Source organism: Callospermophilus lateralis, chromosome 12 (assembly GCF_048772815.1).
Source record: "Callospermophilus lateralis isolate mCalLat2 chromosome 12, mCalLat2.hap1, whole genome shotgun sequence".
NCBI classification, from domain to species: domain Eukaryota; kingdom Metazoa; phylum Chordata; class Mammalia; order Rodentia; family Sciuridae; genus Callospermophilus; species Callospermophilus lateralis.
Window position 1 is genome coordinate 27,267,371 of NC_135316.1, and position 14,974 is coordinate 27,282,344.

General features: G+C 34.1%; 1 protein-coding gene, 1 non-coding gene and 1 pseudogene across 7 annotated transcripts in view; all 3 read right to left on the reverse strand.

Annotated features, from left to right (window-relative positions):
- Positions 1-2,247: 2,247 nt before the first annotated feature.
- Positions 2,248-14,974, reverse strand: part of Zdhhc20 (zDHHC palmitoyltransferase 20) — a 79,580-nt gene continuing 66,853 nt past the window's right edge. For 4 of the 6 annotated variants that reach the window (XM_076872004.1, XM_076872003.1, XM_076872002.1 and 1 more), the window contains 4 exons: positions 10,528-10,614; positions 9,003-9,118; positions 7,391-7,467; positions 2,248-5,817 (listed from right to left, as the gene is read on the reverse strand). In XM_076872004.1, coding sequence (XP_076728119.1) covers positions 7,430-7,467; positions 9,003-9,118; positions 10,528-10,614 — 241 coding nt within the window. In that variant the 3' untranslated portion in view covers positions 2,248-5,817; positions 7,391-7,429. Of the gene's footprint in view, positions 5,818-7,390; positions 7,468-9,002; positions 9,119-9,477; positions 9,523-10,527; positions 10,615-14,974 lie in introns of those variants that run through there. The other 2 variants (XM_076872001.1, XM_076872005.1) reach the window with 2 other exon arrangements.
- LOC143411896 (U6 spliceosomal RNA) lies at positions 11,240-11,341 on the reverse strand. Its single transcript, XR_013092908.1, has one exon. It is a non-coding gene; the product is annotated as a U6 spliceosomal RNA (small nuclear RNA).
- LOC143411303 (large ribosomal subunit protein eL30 pseudogene) lies at positions 13,890-14,234 on the reverse strand (annotated as a pseudogene).

The following is a 14,974-nucleotide window of genomic DNA, read 5'->3' on the forward strand; positions in this document are numbered from 1 at the left end:
TTAGTGTACTGTTTTTTTGTTACCAGCATTATACACCTTTCTTATCCCACTATAAAAGACTTTACCCTTATTTTCTTGAAGTACCTTTCATCTTAAAATAATTAAGTTAGTGAGCCATCTGGCATTGTTTTGAAGTACCATTGTGAAAGACAAGGAGCTCTATTTTTTCCCAAATGGTTAGCAGTGGTCTGGCATCATATCTTTTCTTCACTGTTTCTTTTTAAATAGTATGTACATGGTACAAAAAGGAATATGGAGAAACAGAGCCTTTTTTTTTTTTTTGGTACCACAGATTGAATTTAGGGGCTATTAATCCCCAGGCCTCTTTAAGAAAATAATTTTTTTTTGAGACAGGGTATTCCTAAATTGCTTAGGGGCTTGCCAAGTTGCTGAGGCTGCCTTTCAGTCTGCAATCCTGCCTCAGCCTCCCAATGTTGGGATTATAGGCATGCACCACCCTGACCAGCTAGAACATGGTCTATTTCTGGCTTCCCTCCTTGGAGGCAACCTTCTTCATATTGACTGTATATCCTTTCAGATATTTAATTGCACGTACAACCATAAATTACGGTGAGACATATATGCCATTTGCAATCTTGTTTCGCTTCATACAGTCCTGCGATGAATATCCTAATATAAAATACAACATATCTATACAACTCCTAAAAGTAGAATTGAGGTGTCAAAAAATATGGACATTTGAAAACTTGATGAATGTTGCCAAACCAAAGTGCTCTCCAGAGACTGCACCAACATGAACAACTACTAAAACATATGAAAATTTGATCAATTTTTTTCAAATATAGGAAAATTTTGTAGGTTCTGGAACTCACTTTATTGAGAACCTAGGAACACTACAGGAAAATTTAATAGATATGAAATTCATAACAATTCCTTTCTGATCTTGTGTTCATTTTGTGCGAGGCTACTACAAAACAAATCAGTCTTCAAGAATTTATTGTAGTTCACTTAAGAGTATGTATAATAAACAACAAAGCGAAATAAGTAATAGAAATACAGTGTTCTAGGTAGCACTGAAGGTGTTAACCTGGCTTAGAGGCCAAGAGGAAGTACAACAGAAGGTTAATAGAGATAGAAATCCTGGATGAAAATAATCTCCTTATATCGAGAACAGAGGAGATAGAGGGTTTAAGAACCACAAGTTATGAATTACTTAGTATAAACTCACCTAAATCCTATCTGGTGGAAGGCACTGACAAGGTGGGGTCAAAGACACTAACTTTGTTACAAATTTGTTAAAACACCCATAAAAATCTGTTGCATTGAAAAACTTAGTTCCCATCCCTGTAAAATCTGGAAGACATAGTAAATCATATACATAAGAGAACAGCATTACTAATTGCCGGTGGGGCTCCAAAAAGCCAGTCTATAAGAAATGAGAAAAGTAAAGCCATACTGATGTTATTTAATGAAAGTAAACATCTTTTTTTGGTGTCAAATCAGGCTTTTGGCCATTTAGTAGTTACTCCTCCTCTCCAGTCCCAAAATAATGTTTTGAATGGGGTAGGGAAAGGTTGGTTCATCTCTACTGGCCTCTATTGTTCTTGTGAACATTTTGAAATTTAACTATCCTGAGAACTGGGAATCAGCTCAACCTCAGAGCCTTCTGTTTTTATTTGTCAGTCCATATTAGAACTGAAGGGAGGGACTGGAGTAGTGGCTCAGTGGTAGAGTGCTTGCCTAGCATGCATGAGGCACTGGGTTCGATCCTCAGTACCACATAAAAACAAAATAATGTGTCCACCTAAAATTCAAAAAGAAAATACATAAATGAATAAATATTTAAAAAAAAAAAAAAGAACTGAAGGGAACCCAAACACAGATGGCATAAAAGAATAAACAAGATAAAATTTATTACCTGGCATTTAGCCACGACTCAATAACTTCATAGTGATGTGAAGATACTCAAGATCCTAAAGTAACTTCTGAAATTATGATTAGTAAAAGCTAAATGAAACTCTTTAGGTATTAAATTAAACTAGTAAATACAACTTTATTGCACCGTGTACATATCATCTTAGAGGAGGTTTTCCTAAATTATTAGTCTATTTCTGTAAACTACTATAAGATTTTCAAATTGACCAAAATAATAATTATTTTTCTCATCTGGCAAATACCACTTTATAACAAAAACAAACAAAAAACTCAAAAACAAGACTGTATATTTATTTATTTATTTATTAATAAAGTAAATATGATTTTTGAAAAAAATTGTTTAACTGTTCTGCGTAAATGTTAATGTAGGTTAGGCCATCCAAAAGACAGAGTCAACATTAAGTAATGGTCCAGGATTATACAAATGAGAAATAAATACAAGGTTTATGGTTCTTCATAAGACAACCAAGGTAAACTGTATTTCAAATTTGTTTCTATAAAAGCATTATTAAAGATCACTTTTAAAATAGAGTCCATCTTTTCTTTTAAATGGGCATAGACTCATCTGCAATCATATACAAATATAATTAACTTAGCTAGTAGCTTTCTTACTCTTTTATTACAAATACAATTCCTTGCTTCTTTATGCAACCCAACAAAATAATATAGAGGAGTCATCAGAAAAATATGGACCTTTCTTAATCTACACTGCATTTTAAATTGAAATTGAAAAAAATACAGTTTAGATCATTATGAAACATGGATTTCAGATTTACAGACTACCTGTATCTAACAGGTTATTAGATATGGTCTTTATTTTGGCTGAAATGCAAAAATATGATTAATTTCTTAATAACACATTAGTTAAAAATATTTTTCATCGACAGCAGTGCTAGTCCTAAAACAAAATGTAAGTGAAACTTACATGTAAGTTACTGTCTATTCAATGCCCCAAATATGCAGTCCTTTGTGTATACATTTGCAAGACAACTGGAGAATCTCACATCTGATCATCTTAACCGCTCCTGTAAACATAGTCAAAATTTGCTTTCTAATAGAAATAAAATTCAAGTAAACACTGTATATTTGATTCAAACTCATCTTACAATTATACTCACTTGTGACACACTGGATCATAACCATTGAATATGTAAAAAGTTTTTTTAAAAAATCATTTTCATGTAAAGATGCACTAAGCTGTGTAAACATGTTCAACCACTAATATACTGCAGCTGCTCTTTGGTTTGGCATAGTGATATTTTGTCAGAGGACTCAGGTATCAAATCTTCAAGTAAGTGTGTGCCCAGGTAAACCAAGACTCCTAATTTGTTTTTAATGGCAATGGTAAGACCTGAAATTCAACCTTGTTTTTCCTCAGTATCATCACAAATGTTCAAGTGTTTGAAGGATGAAAAACAGTAATAATTAGAAATTTTGGCAAGGCTTCATTTTGACCTTTCTCCTCAAACAATTGATATCAGTAATCAATACCAGTTGAAATACCAAAGAGGCAGCCTTTTCCTGGTTCCTATACCACTGGTAGGCTCTTAATGAATCGTCAGTAAAATGTATGAATAAATTCAGCTAGATTATTTAGAATATGGCAAAATGTTGGCTGTAATTAAATCAAAGGTAACTACAGTAAAAGTCTTAAACTGAAAATTTCTGAAAAGGTGTTTGTTTACTATGCTATTAAAGATATTAAATAACAAATGAGAAGAATTAAGAAAGATTATACTTCCACAAAAGTGCCTGAATAGGTTAAAGGGGAAAGTTAAGCTTTTGCAATTGTTAGCCAGGTGCATGCAAATCCTCTGATCTAAATATAGATATACAAAAAGGATCAGAACATTTCTGAAAATAGTGAAGTACAGATAAACATTTACTCACTCCTTATAATATACAAACCACCAAACTGACATGTTCTTGGTTGGTAACTGATTTCTCTTAACTCTCATTCTAGGTTTCCAGAATTAAGATTAAAGAATTGAAATGAAGGTAGAAGAAACCATATTATAGGACTCCAAAGTGTTTTCAAAGCTTAATTGTTCCTTTGGTCCAAAGGGGAAAAAAAATTACTTTTTAAGCTTTAATAGCCTGTGGGAATTAGGCAAATCCTTCAAACTATAATCTTGGAACATCAGCTATAAAATTTATGCTAGTTTTAAACAGTTATCCCTAGTATACTGGTTAACATTAGAAGATACTGCTAAAATATTTGTTAGAGGGATGAAAAACAAGGTTATTTTGCAAAATCAGGCATTGCAGAATGTTAGAAATCATCCAGTCCAAAATATTGAGGACCCATACTTCCATTTTACATATATGGAAATTACAGCCTCTGATACTTACTTAAGCTGCTAAAATTTCTCTCTACCCACCTACTGGAAGCAACCAATCATTTCAAGAATGTGTATCTGATTCAATAGTATAAATGAGGAGTAACATTTGTACATTATCTTTTAATATGATATTGTACTATTCTCTAGAATACAGCAATTCCTGTCATTTAAGTTAAGATTTTAAAAGGAAAAGTGTATCTGGCGAGAATAAACTACTAATAAGAAGTCAGATTTAAGATTTTGCAGTTAAGAGTAGAATCCACTTCTCAGAGACTGGGACTTTTAAATGACTACTCAGCTTTAGAATTTCTTCCTAAAAGCAATATTACTCTCAAGTATTGTTCCTACTTTATACTTTAAGTCACTGTTTATAAGTTATAGGATCACTATAAAAAGTTTCAAAGAAAAATTTAGTTATTACTTAAATTGAAATTTAAAAGTCAACTCAACAGCATGTTTTATTCTCAATACATTTAGCACTGAAAAAAAAAATTTTTTTTTCCCCAGTACTGGCAATTGAACCCAGGGCCTCATGCATGCTAGGCAAAAACTCTACTACTGCACTAAATCCCCAGCCCTTTTTATTTTATTCTGAGACAGAGTCTTGCTAAATTGCCTGGGCTGACCTCAAACTTGCAATTCTCCTGCTTCAGCCTCCCCAGGAATTGGGATTGGGTGTACTAATGCATCTGGCTTGAAAATATTTTTCAACACCTTACAGTATCCTGTCTACCTTTTTCTTTATTTTTCTTTTAGCCACTTCCATCTATCCCTATTGTGCCCAACTTTTCTATATCACAAATACCTTTGTGTTTCCCCTACCCATATAAATAACCCCTGACAGTTCAACAAAAAGTAATAAAAAAAGCATTGTACCCAAAATATTTCTTATACTTCCAAGATTTTTTTAAGCCTTTGGCATATACTATACTACACGGTTGTACTAATGCTTCTAAGCCATCAATAAATTATCCCCATGAATTCTATGTTCTAAATGATTAGATATCTGAATCATTCTGAATGTTATTATAGCCAACAATAAAAAATTTTATTAAAAATGTTGAAAAGTATAAAATAGTAATTATAAATTAGCAAATACTCAATAAAAAAGCAGTTATTTTCTTTCTCTTATACAGTACAAGCAACAGTAATTTGGATATTATTCACTTTCAGTCACCATTTACCCTAGATATACTTCATTTAAGACAAGTTTTTAGTTTGTGTTTTTGGAGTGAGAACCCATCTGAATACCAAGAAATAATTCTAATATTGTAATTCAGATATCAAAAAAATACTTATGCACATAAGTGATGATAGCACATATTATAGCATGTCATAACAGGTATTATTTCCAAAGTAAAATCAAGTCACTTTTGAGCTGTGAGTCAATGTTGCACAAATGGACACTTAAAATTAAGGCATCATTCTGCTTGTAGTGCTCCCGTGGATCCAGCGAACTGTACAAAGGCTTCCTTTTTTAAAAAATATATCTTCTGTTATACTCAAATTATTTCATTCCTTTGATCATTTTCTTGCAAATAAAATTGAAAATATCAGTCGACAATGTGTTTTTATACACCTATGAAAACAGAAACAATTGAATTAGTTAAATTAGATTTTTTTATTTCTCAAAATATTAAATGGCTCTGTGGGCTAAGATATAAAGATGATACTATTATAAGATAGGAAATAAATTCTTCATTGTTACTAAATTTATTTATTTTTTAATTAAAAAAAATTTTTGGTATCAGGGTACTGAACCCAGGGGTACTTAACCACTGAGTTACATCCCCAACCCTTTTTATTTTTATTTTGAGATAATATCTCACTAAATTGCTTCGGACCTTGCTAAGTTGCTGAGGCTGGCTTCAAATTCTGGATCCTCCTGCCTTAGCCTCCCGAGTTGCTGGGATTACAGGTGTGCACCACAGTGCCCAGCTAATGTTACTAAAGTTTTTTAATTTTTTTTTTTTTAGTTGTAGATGGATACATTTATTTATTTTTATGTGGTGCTGAGGATTGAACCCAGTACCTCACAAATGCTAGGCAAGTGCTCTACCACTAAGCTACAACCCCAGTCCCAACGTAACTAAATTTAATAAAGATTTTTTAATAAACAGTAAGTAGGGAATAACCCTTTCTTTTCCTAAGGAATCAAGATTAACAGAGGGGGATTCTTTTTTTAAAATTATTTATTTATTTTAAGAGGGGAATTCTTATAGTACTTCCTGATGTTAACATGGGAATCATCAGATGAGGTATCTACCTTCACCTCTTCAGAGTTTGCTGTAGATGTGGGGAAGTTCCCACAGTGTCCATTAGAGAAACTTCAGCTAGTGATTCTCAACAACCACAAGTTTCAGTCAGTATCCTGCCTACATTAAGAAACAATGTAGAAGCAGTACTGAGCGACTCTCCAGGAACAAGTGCTGTTTCATAGCTACAGCTTTGGTGCAAGTCTATGTTTGCACATACACTTAGTTCCTCTTCAGACCACAGCCTACTCTGCCCAATGTGACACTCTGCCAAGCCATCCCAAACTTGTGATCTCATTCTGTCCTAGGTCCTAGGCTCCAGCTCTACTTGTGGACACAGGCACCAGGTCTGCTGTAAGGACCTGATTAGCCTCTGAGGAGACTGAAATCAAGTAAGCTGATGCTCTGCTAGTTGAGACTCCAGGTGAGATACCTTTGGAAAACTGAACTGCTGGAAAGGAACTGGTAGTAACTGTGCACAGTTGTCCTAAGCAGTAAATTTGTGATAATTTGTTACACATCAAAAATCTGTTGGTGTGTCTTTATAAAACTAAATAACATTATGAACATCTTAACGTAATCATTCTTCTCTGGATCAAATTGTGGGCAAAAATCACCTTTAAAGAAAACTAATAAGGTACTGTTTACTGAAAAGTTAGTTGTCCACATACCAATCATAAACTATTTCTATTTTTCCTTCATTTATCTATCCAACAAATGTTTTTTTCATTGTGCTAGAAGTAGTAAGAGAAACGAAATTTTGGCATATGTTACCCTCCAGTCTTTTCTGTACTACTGTATTGATATAATGAAAAAAAAGCAAATGTTTTTTGAGATTATGAAATATGCAAATATAAACTACATTTGCTCAAGGAAATTACCTTTATACTGTCTTACCTTGGTTTTATCAAATGGTTAGTTATGAACAAGTGGTACTCAATTTTCTATTGCCACTGTAACATGATTATTTGTCCCTGTAAGCACATAATTATATATGACATGAAAAAAAAATTAAGTTCCTGGCTAAATGATAAAATTGATTACAGTAAAGACAAATATTATGTAAGCACTAAATATGTTTATAGCACAAACCATTTGCCTTCTCTACACGGAGAAGTGAATAAAGAGCATTGTGTCAGAAGTCTAGTTTCATATTTAGCCCCATAGTATACAACGGCATTAAAGATGTTAAGCAGCAATAATTTAAAAGTCCATAAAATGAATTTTTCCACTTACACAAGATCCTAAATAAGATTCTAAACGTACTAATTTAAGAAAATGTTTAAATGTTGGTAAAAGCCAAAGAAATACTTCTTTCTAAAGAAGATAAATTCTGATGCAAGTTTTTAGTATTATTTCCTAGAGTTGGTACAAATTGATTTTAAGATCTCAAACTTTTTTTTTTTTTTAACAGTGCAGGAAGACATGACAATATTACTATTCCTATTAAGAAATACCTCATGCCGAGCATAGTGGCGCATGCCTGTAATCCCAGTGGCTCAGGAGGCTGAGGCAGGAGGATTGCAAGTTCAAAGCCAGCCTCAGCAAAAGCAAGATGTTAAGCAACTCAGTGAGACCTTGTCTCTAAATAAAATACAAAATAGGGCTGGGGAATGTGGCTCAGTGGCTAAGTGCCCGAGTTCAATCCCTGATACTGCCCCCCGCCCCCAAAAAAGAAACACCTCAGACATGTATTCAGCTAGTTAAGTAAACCCAGATCTGATTAAAAATCCCACTTCAATTTTATCAACTACTCTATAATTCATGAAGTGAGTCATTAAGAAAGGTTAAAACAAGAGGGGGGAGGTGTAGCTAAGTGATAAAGCACTTGCCTAGCACCTGTATGGCCTTGGGTTTGAGCCTAGAACTATATAGAAAAATAAAGCACATTCAGTGTATCTTTTATTTTGTGGGGGCGAGGAGAGTGTTGGGGGTGGAACCCAGGCCCTCATGCATGCTAGGAGAGTGCTGTACCTCTAAAGGTACATCCTAGTCCCCATATTCCTTTAAAATATTTTTGAGACAGGGTCTTGCTAAATTGCCTAGGCTGGCCTTGACCTATAGTTTCTCCTGCTTCAGCTTCTCAAATAGTTGGGATTACAGGTCGGCCTTACCACACTGGGTCCAGTGCACTCTTAAAGAGTACTATAATTTTTAAAAATTAGTTTCAATAAGTATGAGCTAGAATCCTAAATAATAGTTATTTAGAACATTATTTGAAATAGCGTATGTCAAAAGGACTTTCCACACTACTGAAGAAATGTGTGGTTGAAAAACAAAAAAACCAGCTGAATGCAATAAAAAATATTATACCTGCCTTTCTCTGCCCCCTTTCCTCACAGAAGCCGCCAATAAACACAAACATCCCATTTATAATACATTTTATTACAGTTTCACATTTCAGTATTTCAAAATATCACACTGTTTTATTTTTTCAACATTTATTAAATCTGTTGCTTTTCATTTGAACCAAATAGGTGAAGCAGTGTTTTCAGGTGAGAATTATTACCTGATCTGACAACACCTTCTTCAGCTCCATTCTCTAGCCATTGAGATTCATTGTCCAACAAACGGTTTTTTGATTCACTAAGTGGTCTGATAGGAAAAGGTTGATTTGAGCCAATACTGAAAAGAGGAACAAATAACTTAGTAAATTGTTTAATGCTCAATTAAGGATACTTAATAAATTAATAAGCAGCATATTAGTATTCCTTCTCCTAAATATGTAAGGGCAACTCATGAGATCTCAGCCATCTGAAAAAGCCACCTTGAAAAGGAAAATATACCCACGGACCCCCCACCCCAATGAAATGGCTCTCTGGACCCAAGAATCTGTATTCTAAAACTGCAAATGAAACAATTAGGCAAAAGAAAAAAGCTTCAGAGGCCAGTCTGAAAAGTTTTAACACTATGTTAATCAGGTGCCATAAGGTAGTATGAGGACAGGTGAGGAGCTATGTCTGTGGCCAGTACAAAAAAATTACCTGTCATTTCCCAAGTTTTCTGCTTTCTACCTCGCCAGTTTAGATCTAAGGGGAAAAAATGATTTAGTGATTTAGCGTAGACTTATTTTTCTAGCTAAGAGAACCAGGGAAAGAGGGGAATGGAGGAAGGAAGGGAGGAAAAGGAATAAAAATTTATTTGGTGTCTGATGTGGGCCAGAGAGTGTGCTAGGCGCTATAAATGTGTATGTATGCACATCATTTTGACCCTTTCAGTAACCCCTGGAGGCAAGTCTCATTATCTTCATTTTACAGAGGTAGAAACTGAGGCTCAGACAGTTTCAATGACTTGTTCAGAGACTACAATAAATGTTAGAACTCTAAGTTCTAAGGCCTTAGGTTGTAGGTTCTAAGGCCTATGTCTTCTAATATTAACATGTTATCTTGGAACTTATGACCCCTCCTCCTCTATAATCTATTTCTGTCATAAATATGGCTCAACTATTTCACTTTGGCAGAATTTTCTCTAGATTCTTTAAAATTTCATTTAAATTGAACTATTTCACGGAATTGATGAAAATTTGCTTACCATACAAATATGAGGAAAAATTCCTTAAGATGAATAAGAAAAAATTGTTTGAATCCTCATTATTTTGATAGTATAGCTAAAAACCTACTTATCATAATAAAATGGAAACTAGTATAATGACTAATTTCTTTGAAGAATACCTTACTTTTTAGGAAGATGCACCATATTTACTTGCTTCCTAGTTTGCCCAGACATTTCCAACATTTTGTGATGTCCTAGTTTTAAATTTTTTTTTTTTCTTTCAGTAGTGGGATTGAACTCATGGCCTCACATTTTCCAGTAAAGAGCTCTATCACTGAGCCACATCCCCAGCCTGCATATTAGGCACATATACATATTAAACTTCAGTTAAAAACTTTAAATAGAATTTTTTTTTAATCTATGGTGGCTTACTGGATTATTGTTGTATATATTCATAAGATATGTATGTATAACACAAGTATACAGTTGTTTAGCAAAAAAAAAAAAAAAAAAAAAAAACTTAGGGACAAAAAAAAGCACACCTTCTGGAATGTTCACTTTGGCCTGTAGCAGCTTGTTCTGGATCCATCCCAACAAGGCGAGTTGGAAAACTGCAACCATCACCCAAACTGCATAATGAGAAACAGAGATAACCTGAATCATATTAAGTAATTCAAAGTGGTAAAATTTAATGTCTTTCAGGAGCATGGGAGAAAGAAATGTTCTTTTCAGAGAATAATTCCTAGGATTTCTAATTTAGAAGGCTTCTACCTCCATTGAAGGCTCTTTTCTTTTATAATTTACATATAGTTAGAAATAATCTACCAAGATCTACTAAAGATCATGATGCCTAGTTTACACCTCAAACAGAACTATTCAAGTATGTGGATAATTGAGTTTTCATTATAATCATTTAAGACATCATCCAGGCTAAATGAAATTCAAGATATAAGTTCCACATGTTTATTCATTCAACAACATTCATTAAACAAATATTTAGGGCTGGGGATATAGCTCAGTATTGGACTCCTTGAAAGGGTGAGTTCCTGGGTTGGTTCTCTAGTTAATATTGAGCACTACAAAACAATAAAAACCCCAATGTCATAGGTATCTGTTGAATACCTATGATATTCTGGGTAATATTTTACACACTAGGGTTATAACAGTGAACAAAAGAAAATCTCTATCTTCAAGAAGCTTACAGCCAAAAAAGGTTAAGTTATATCTTACTTTCACTTTTTTTTTTTTTTTTTTTTAAATATGGAGCTTCATGAACTTGTATGTCATCCCTGTGCAGGGACCATGCTAATCTTCTCCATATCATTCCAATTTTGGTATATGTGCTTAACATACCACAACTGTATACAACAGAGACTTCACTTTTAGCCAAGAGAGAATAACTGGTAAATTTGCCCATAGTCTTAAACAGCCAGAAACTGGACAGCATACAAAATAACTTTTTAAAAAACAGAACAGGACTGTGGTCTCAGAAAGAAAAAAAAAGAAAAGAAGTGAGTCCCAGCTTTTTGCCAGAACTTCAGCATCAGGAGGGGAATCCAAGCAAAGTAAGGTAGTTATATTGCATTGAGGTAACAGAGATGGAAGCTTTGAGAAACCAAGTGGCAAGAATTTATAAGACATAGCTGAGAAAGAGGAAGACACACAGAGAAATGGCTACAGATATATCCACATACTGTCCTTGAATCTTTTGATGAACAGTAAGCTACACAGGTGAACTGGGAAAAGAACACTGGAAAGTGTAAGTTGAACAGATTCACAGTTTCCACAATGAGGCATTAAAATTGACCGACAAGAATACAGAGATCTCACTGAACACATGGTTTTGAAAGAAACCCCACCTTTATTATAGCATTAAACTAGCTGCAGAGAAAATGCTATGCTGGATCCATTCTAGTGAAGCTTAAAATAAACCTCAAAAATCCCAAACTGAGCCTGACATGATGGTGCATGCCTGTAATCCCAGTAGCTCGGGAGGTTGAGACAGAAAGATCACAATTTCAAAGCCAGCTTCAGCAATTTAATGAGGTCCATCTCTAAAGTAAATACTAAGAAAAAGGTCTGCAGATGTGGCTCAGTGGTTAAGCACCCCTGGGTTCAATCCCCAGTACCAAAACAAACAGCAACAACAATCCCAAGCCGAAACATAAGTACCCACCTGCCAAAACAAAATTCAATTCTTTATACAGACAATAAAATCTAGATACTCAACAAAATAGCATTCAAAATGTCACCAGCCAATAGAAAGTTACTAGGCATAAAAAGCAGCAGAAAATGTGATCTCACAGCTAAGGGGGGGTGGGGCAGTAGAGGTGCAAATCAATAGAACAGAATCAGAAAATCAGCAATTTCAGTGAAAGACTTCAAAACAGTGATTATAAATGTGAACTTAAAGGAAGAGTGGATACACAGAAAATAAATATGAGATATAAAAAAGAACCAAACTGATATTCTAAAGCTGAAAAACGCAACATCTATAATGAAAAAGTTATTGGATAAGTTTACCAACACAGTAGACAATGTAGAAGAAGAGATCCATGAATTTATAGATAAAACAAGAGAAACTAACCAAGACGGAGCAAACACAGAAAAGAAGATGGGGAACAAGGATAGAACAGCAAATCAGAAAATGACTTGTGGGTCACTACAAAGCAATTTAACATATATATACTTGAGAGTAGGAAAAAAAAAAGCTGTTGGGGAAAGGGAATAAAAGAGTGCAGTAGGCAAAAGAATAAAACCACACAAACAAAAAATATAAAACTACAACAGAACAACTAAAGACATAATCAATAAAAATTTTTGAATCTGATGAAAACCATAAATTTATAAATTCAAGAAGCCTTAAAGATCACTAGGTAGAATAAACACCAAGAAATATCATCATGTTCAAACTGCTTAAAACCAGTGGGAAAGTTAAAATTTCAGAACCATGGGGGTGTGCTGACAGTAATTTGCAAATTGCAGAATAAAGTAAGAGGTTGGTTGGGCAGAAACCATGCAAAGCAGAAGATAACAAACATATCTTTAAAGAAAGGGAGGAAAAAAAAAAACATGAATTCATTGATTAGAGGAAATAACAATTAGTCCTGTTCCAAACACTGGGAATAGAAAAATCTTGAACACATGAGACAATTCATAAAGTAAACAAAAGGAAGTAATGAATCTGAGTACATAGCAATAAGATCTATAAAAAATGAAACACAAAAAGATGGAACAAAAATGTACATTAACTAAGCTGTGGAAAACCCTTCAGAATAACTCATATGTAGTTGATGCTGCTGCAGTAATAAGAAAGAAGATAAAAGAAAAAATGGTTAACAATTTTTCCAATATTGATGAAAACTACAAAACCAAGGCAAGAAGGTTAACTAATCCAAGCACAAGAAACACGAAGAAAATTAAACCAAGGTTTGCCATAATCAAACTTCATCAAAGTAATAACAACCAAAGAAACGACACATTATATAGAAAGTGAAAAAGTAAGAGTGACCACAAACTTCTCAAAAGAAAAAATGCAAGTCAGGAGACAGTGAAACAACATCTATCAAGAAGAAATGTCCTTCACAAATGAAATCCAAATAAGTCATTTTCAGCCTCACAAAAAAAGGCAATTTAGTTAATTAAGGAAAAACCCTCTGACTCATACCAATCTGCCACACCAATTTCAAATTTCCCTCCCTTTTCTATAATGTCTTTGGTATATAGATGGCCTAAAAGAGCTGGGAATTACAGGGAGAAATGAAAATTCAATCAACTTGAACATATTTTTCTTTTACCCTTGAGGTAAAACTGCATATGTGTTTGGTTTTCTTTTTCTTTTTCTGAATGAAGTGTTTTTAAAACAAGCTCTGCCAAGTTTTATTAAAGAAAAATTTTAAATGTTTTACTTTTCACCAGTTTGTTCTGGCACGCTTCTAATGATATAAGAATCACCTGGATCAATGATAGACAGTGTGCACACTCTGTAGTATTTTCCACATGCTGTGCCCAATTCAATATTATTGCCACTGTAGTGATGGACACCCCAGTTTTGGCCAACATGGCATAGTACTCTATTTCAGATTTCTTCAAAGTGGACAATTGTTGCAGAGGATGACCAATTTCGCTTTGCCCTGTCTGATCATCTTCAGAGTTTGCTTGTAGCCCAGTACACACTTTCCTCTTTTCAAAACAAGATGGAGCTGAGAGTTGACTCCAGAGACTTTTTCGTCTTTTTTGTGGCCACCATCTTCCTGCCTTAGATGCAGGAGGGCCCCCCACCAAGAGCAGCCATCAAGATGGCCGGAGAGCTAGAAAGGAAGGAGTGTTTGGTTTTCTTTAAGAATGAAAAACACATAATTCACATCTGTGATGGAATCTTCGTAGCTATGGGTGAGAGGTGTAAATTCTTAAGATTCTTAATTTTAGTTTATTTTCTTTCTTTTGATTTTGTTTAGTTGTAGATGGACACAATAAATTTATTTATTTTTTATGTGGTGCTGAGGATTGAACCCAGGGCCTCACATATGCAAGGCAAGCACTCTACCTCTGAGCTACAAATCTAGCCCATGTTTTCTTTCTTTCTTTCTTTCTTTTTTTTCTTTTTTTTTTTTTTTTTTGATGCTGGGGATTGAATCCAGGGCCTTGTGCATTCGAAGCAAGCATTTTACCAACTGACTATATATCGAGCCCTTCTTTCTTTTTTAGTTGTCAGTTGACCTTTATTTTATTTATTTATCTGTGGTGCTGAGAATCAAACCCATTGCCTCACACATGCTAGGCAAGCACTCTGCCACTGACCCATAATCCCAGCCCGCAGTTTATTTTCATTTGGAAGGAAAAAGTGATTCTTATTGTTTTACAAGTCATCTTTTTTTTTTTCCACTTTCCATTCAAATATTTGTTTAAACTTTCCTTTACTGTTTATCTAATAAAAACATTTTATATGCAATCAATGTATTTGAATTTTCATTTCAAGGCTTTTAAAAA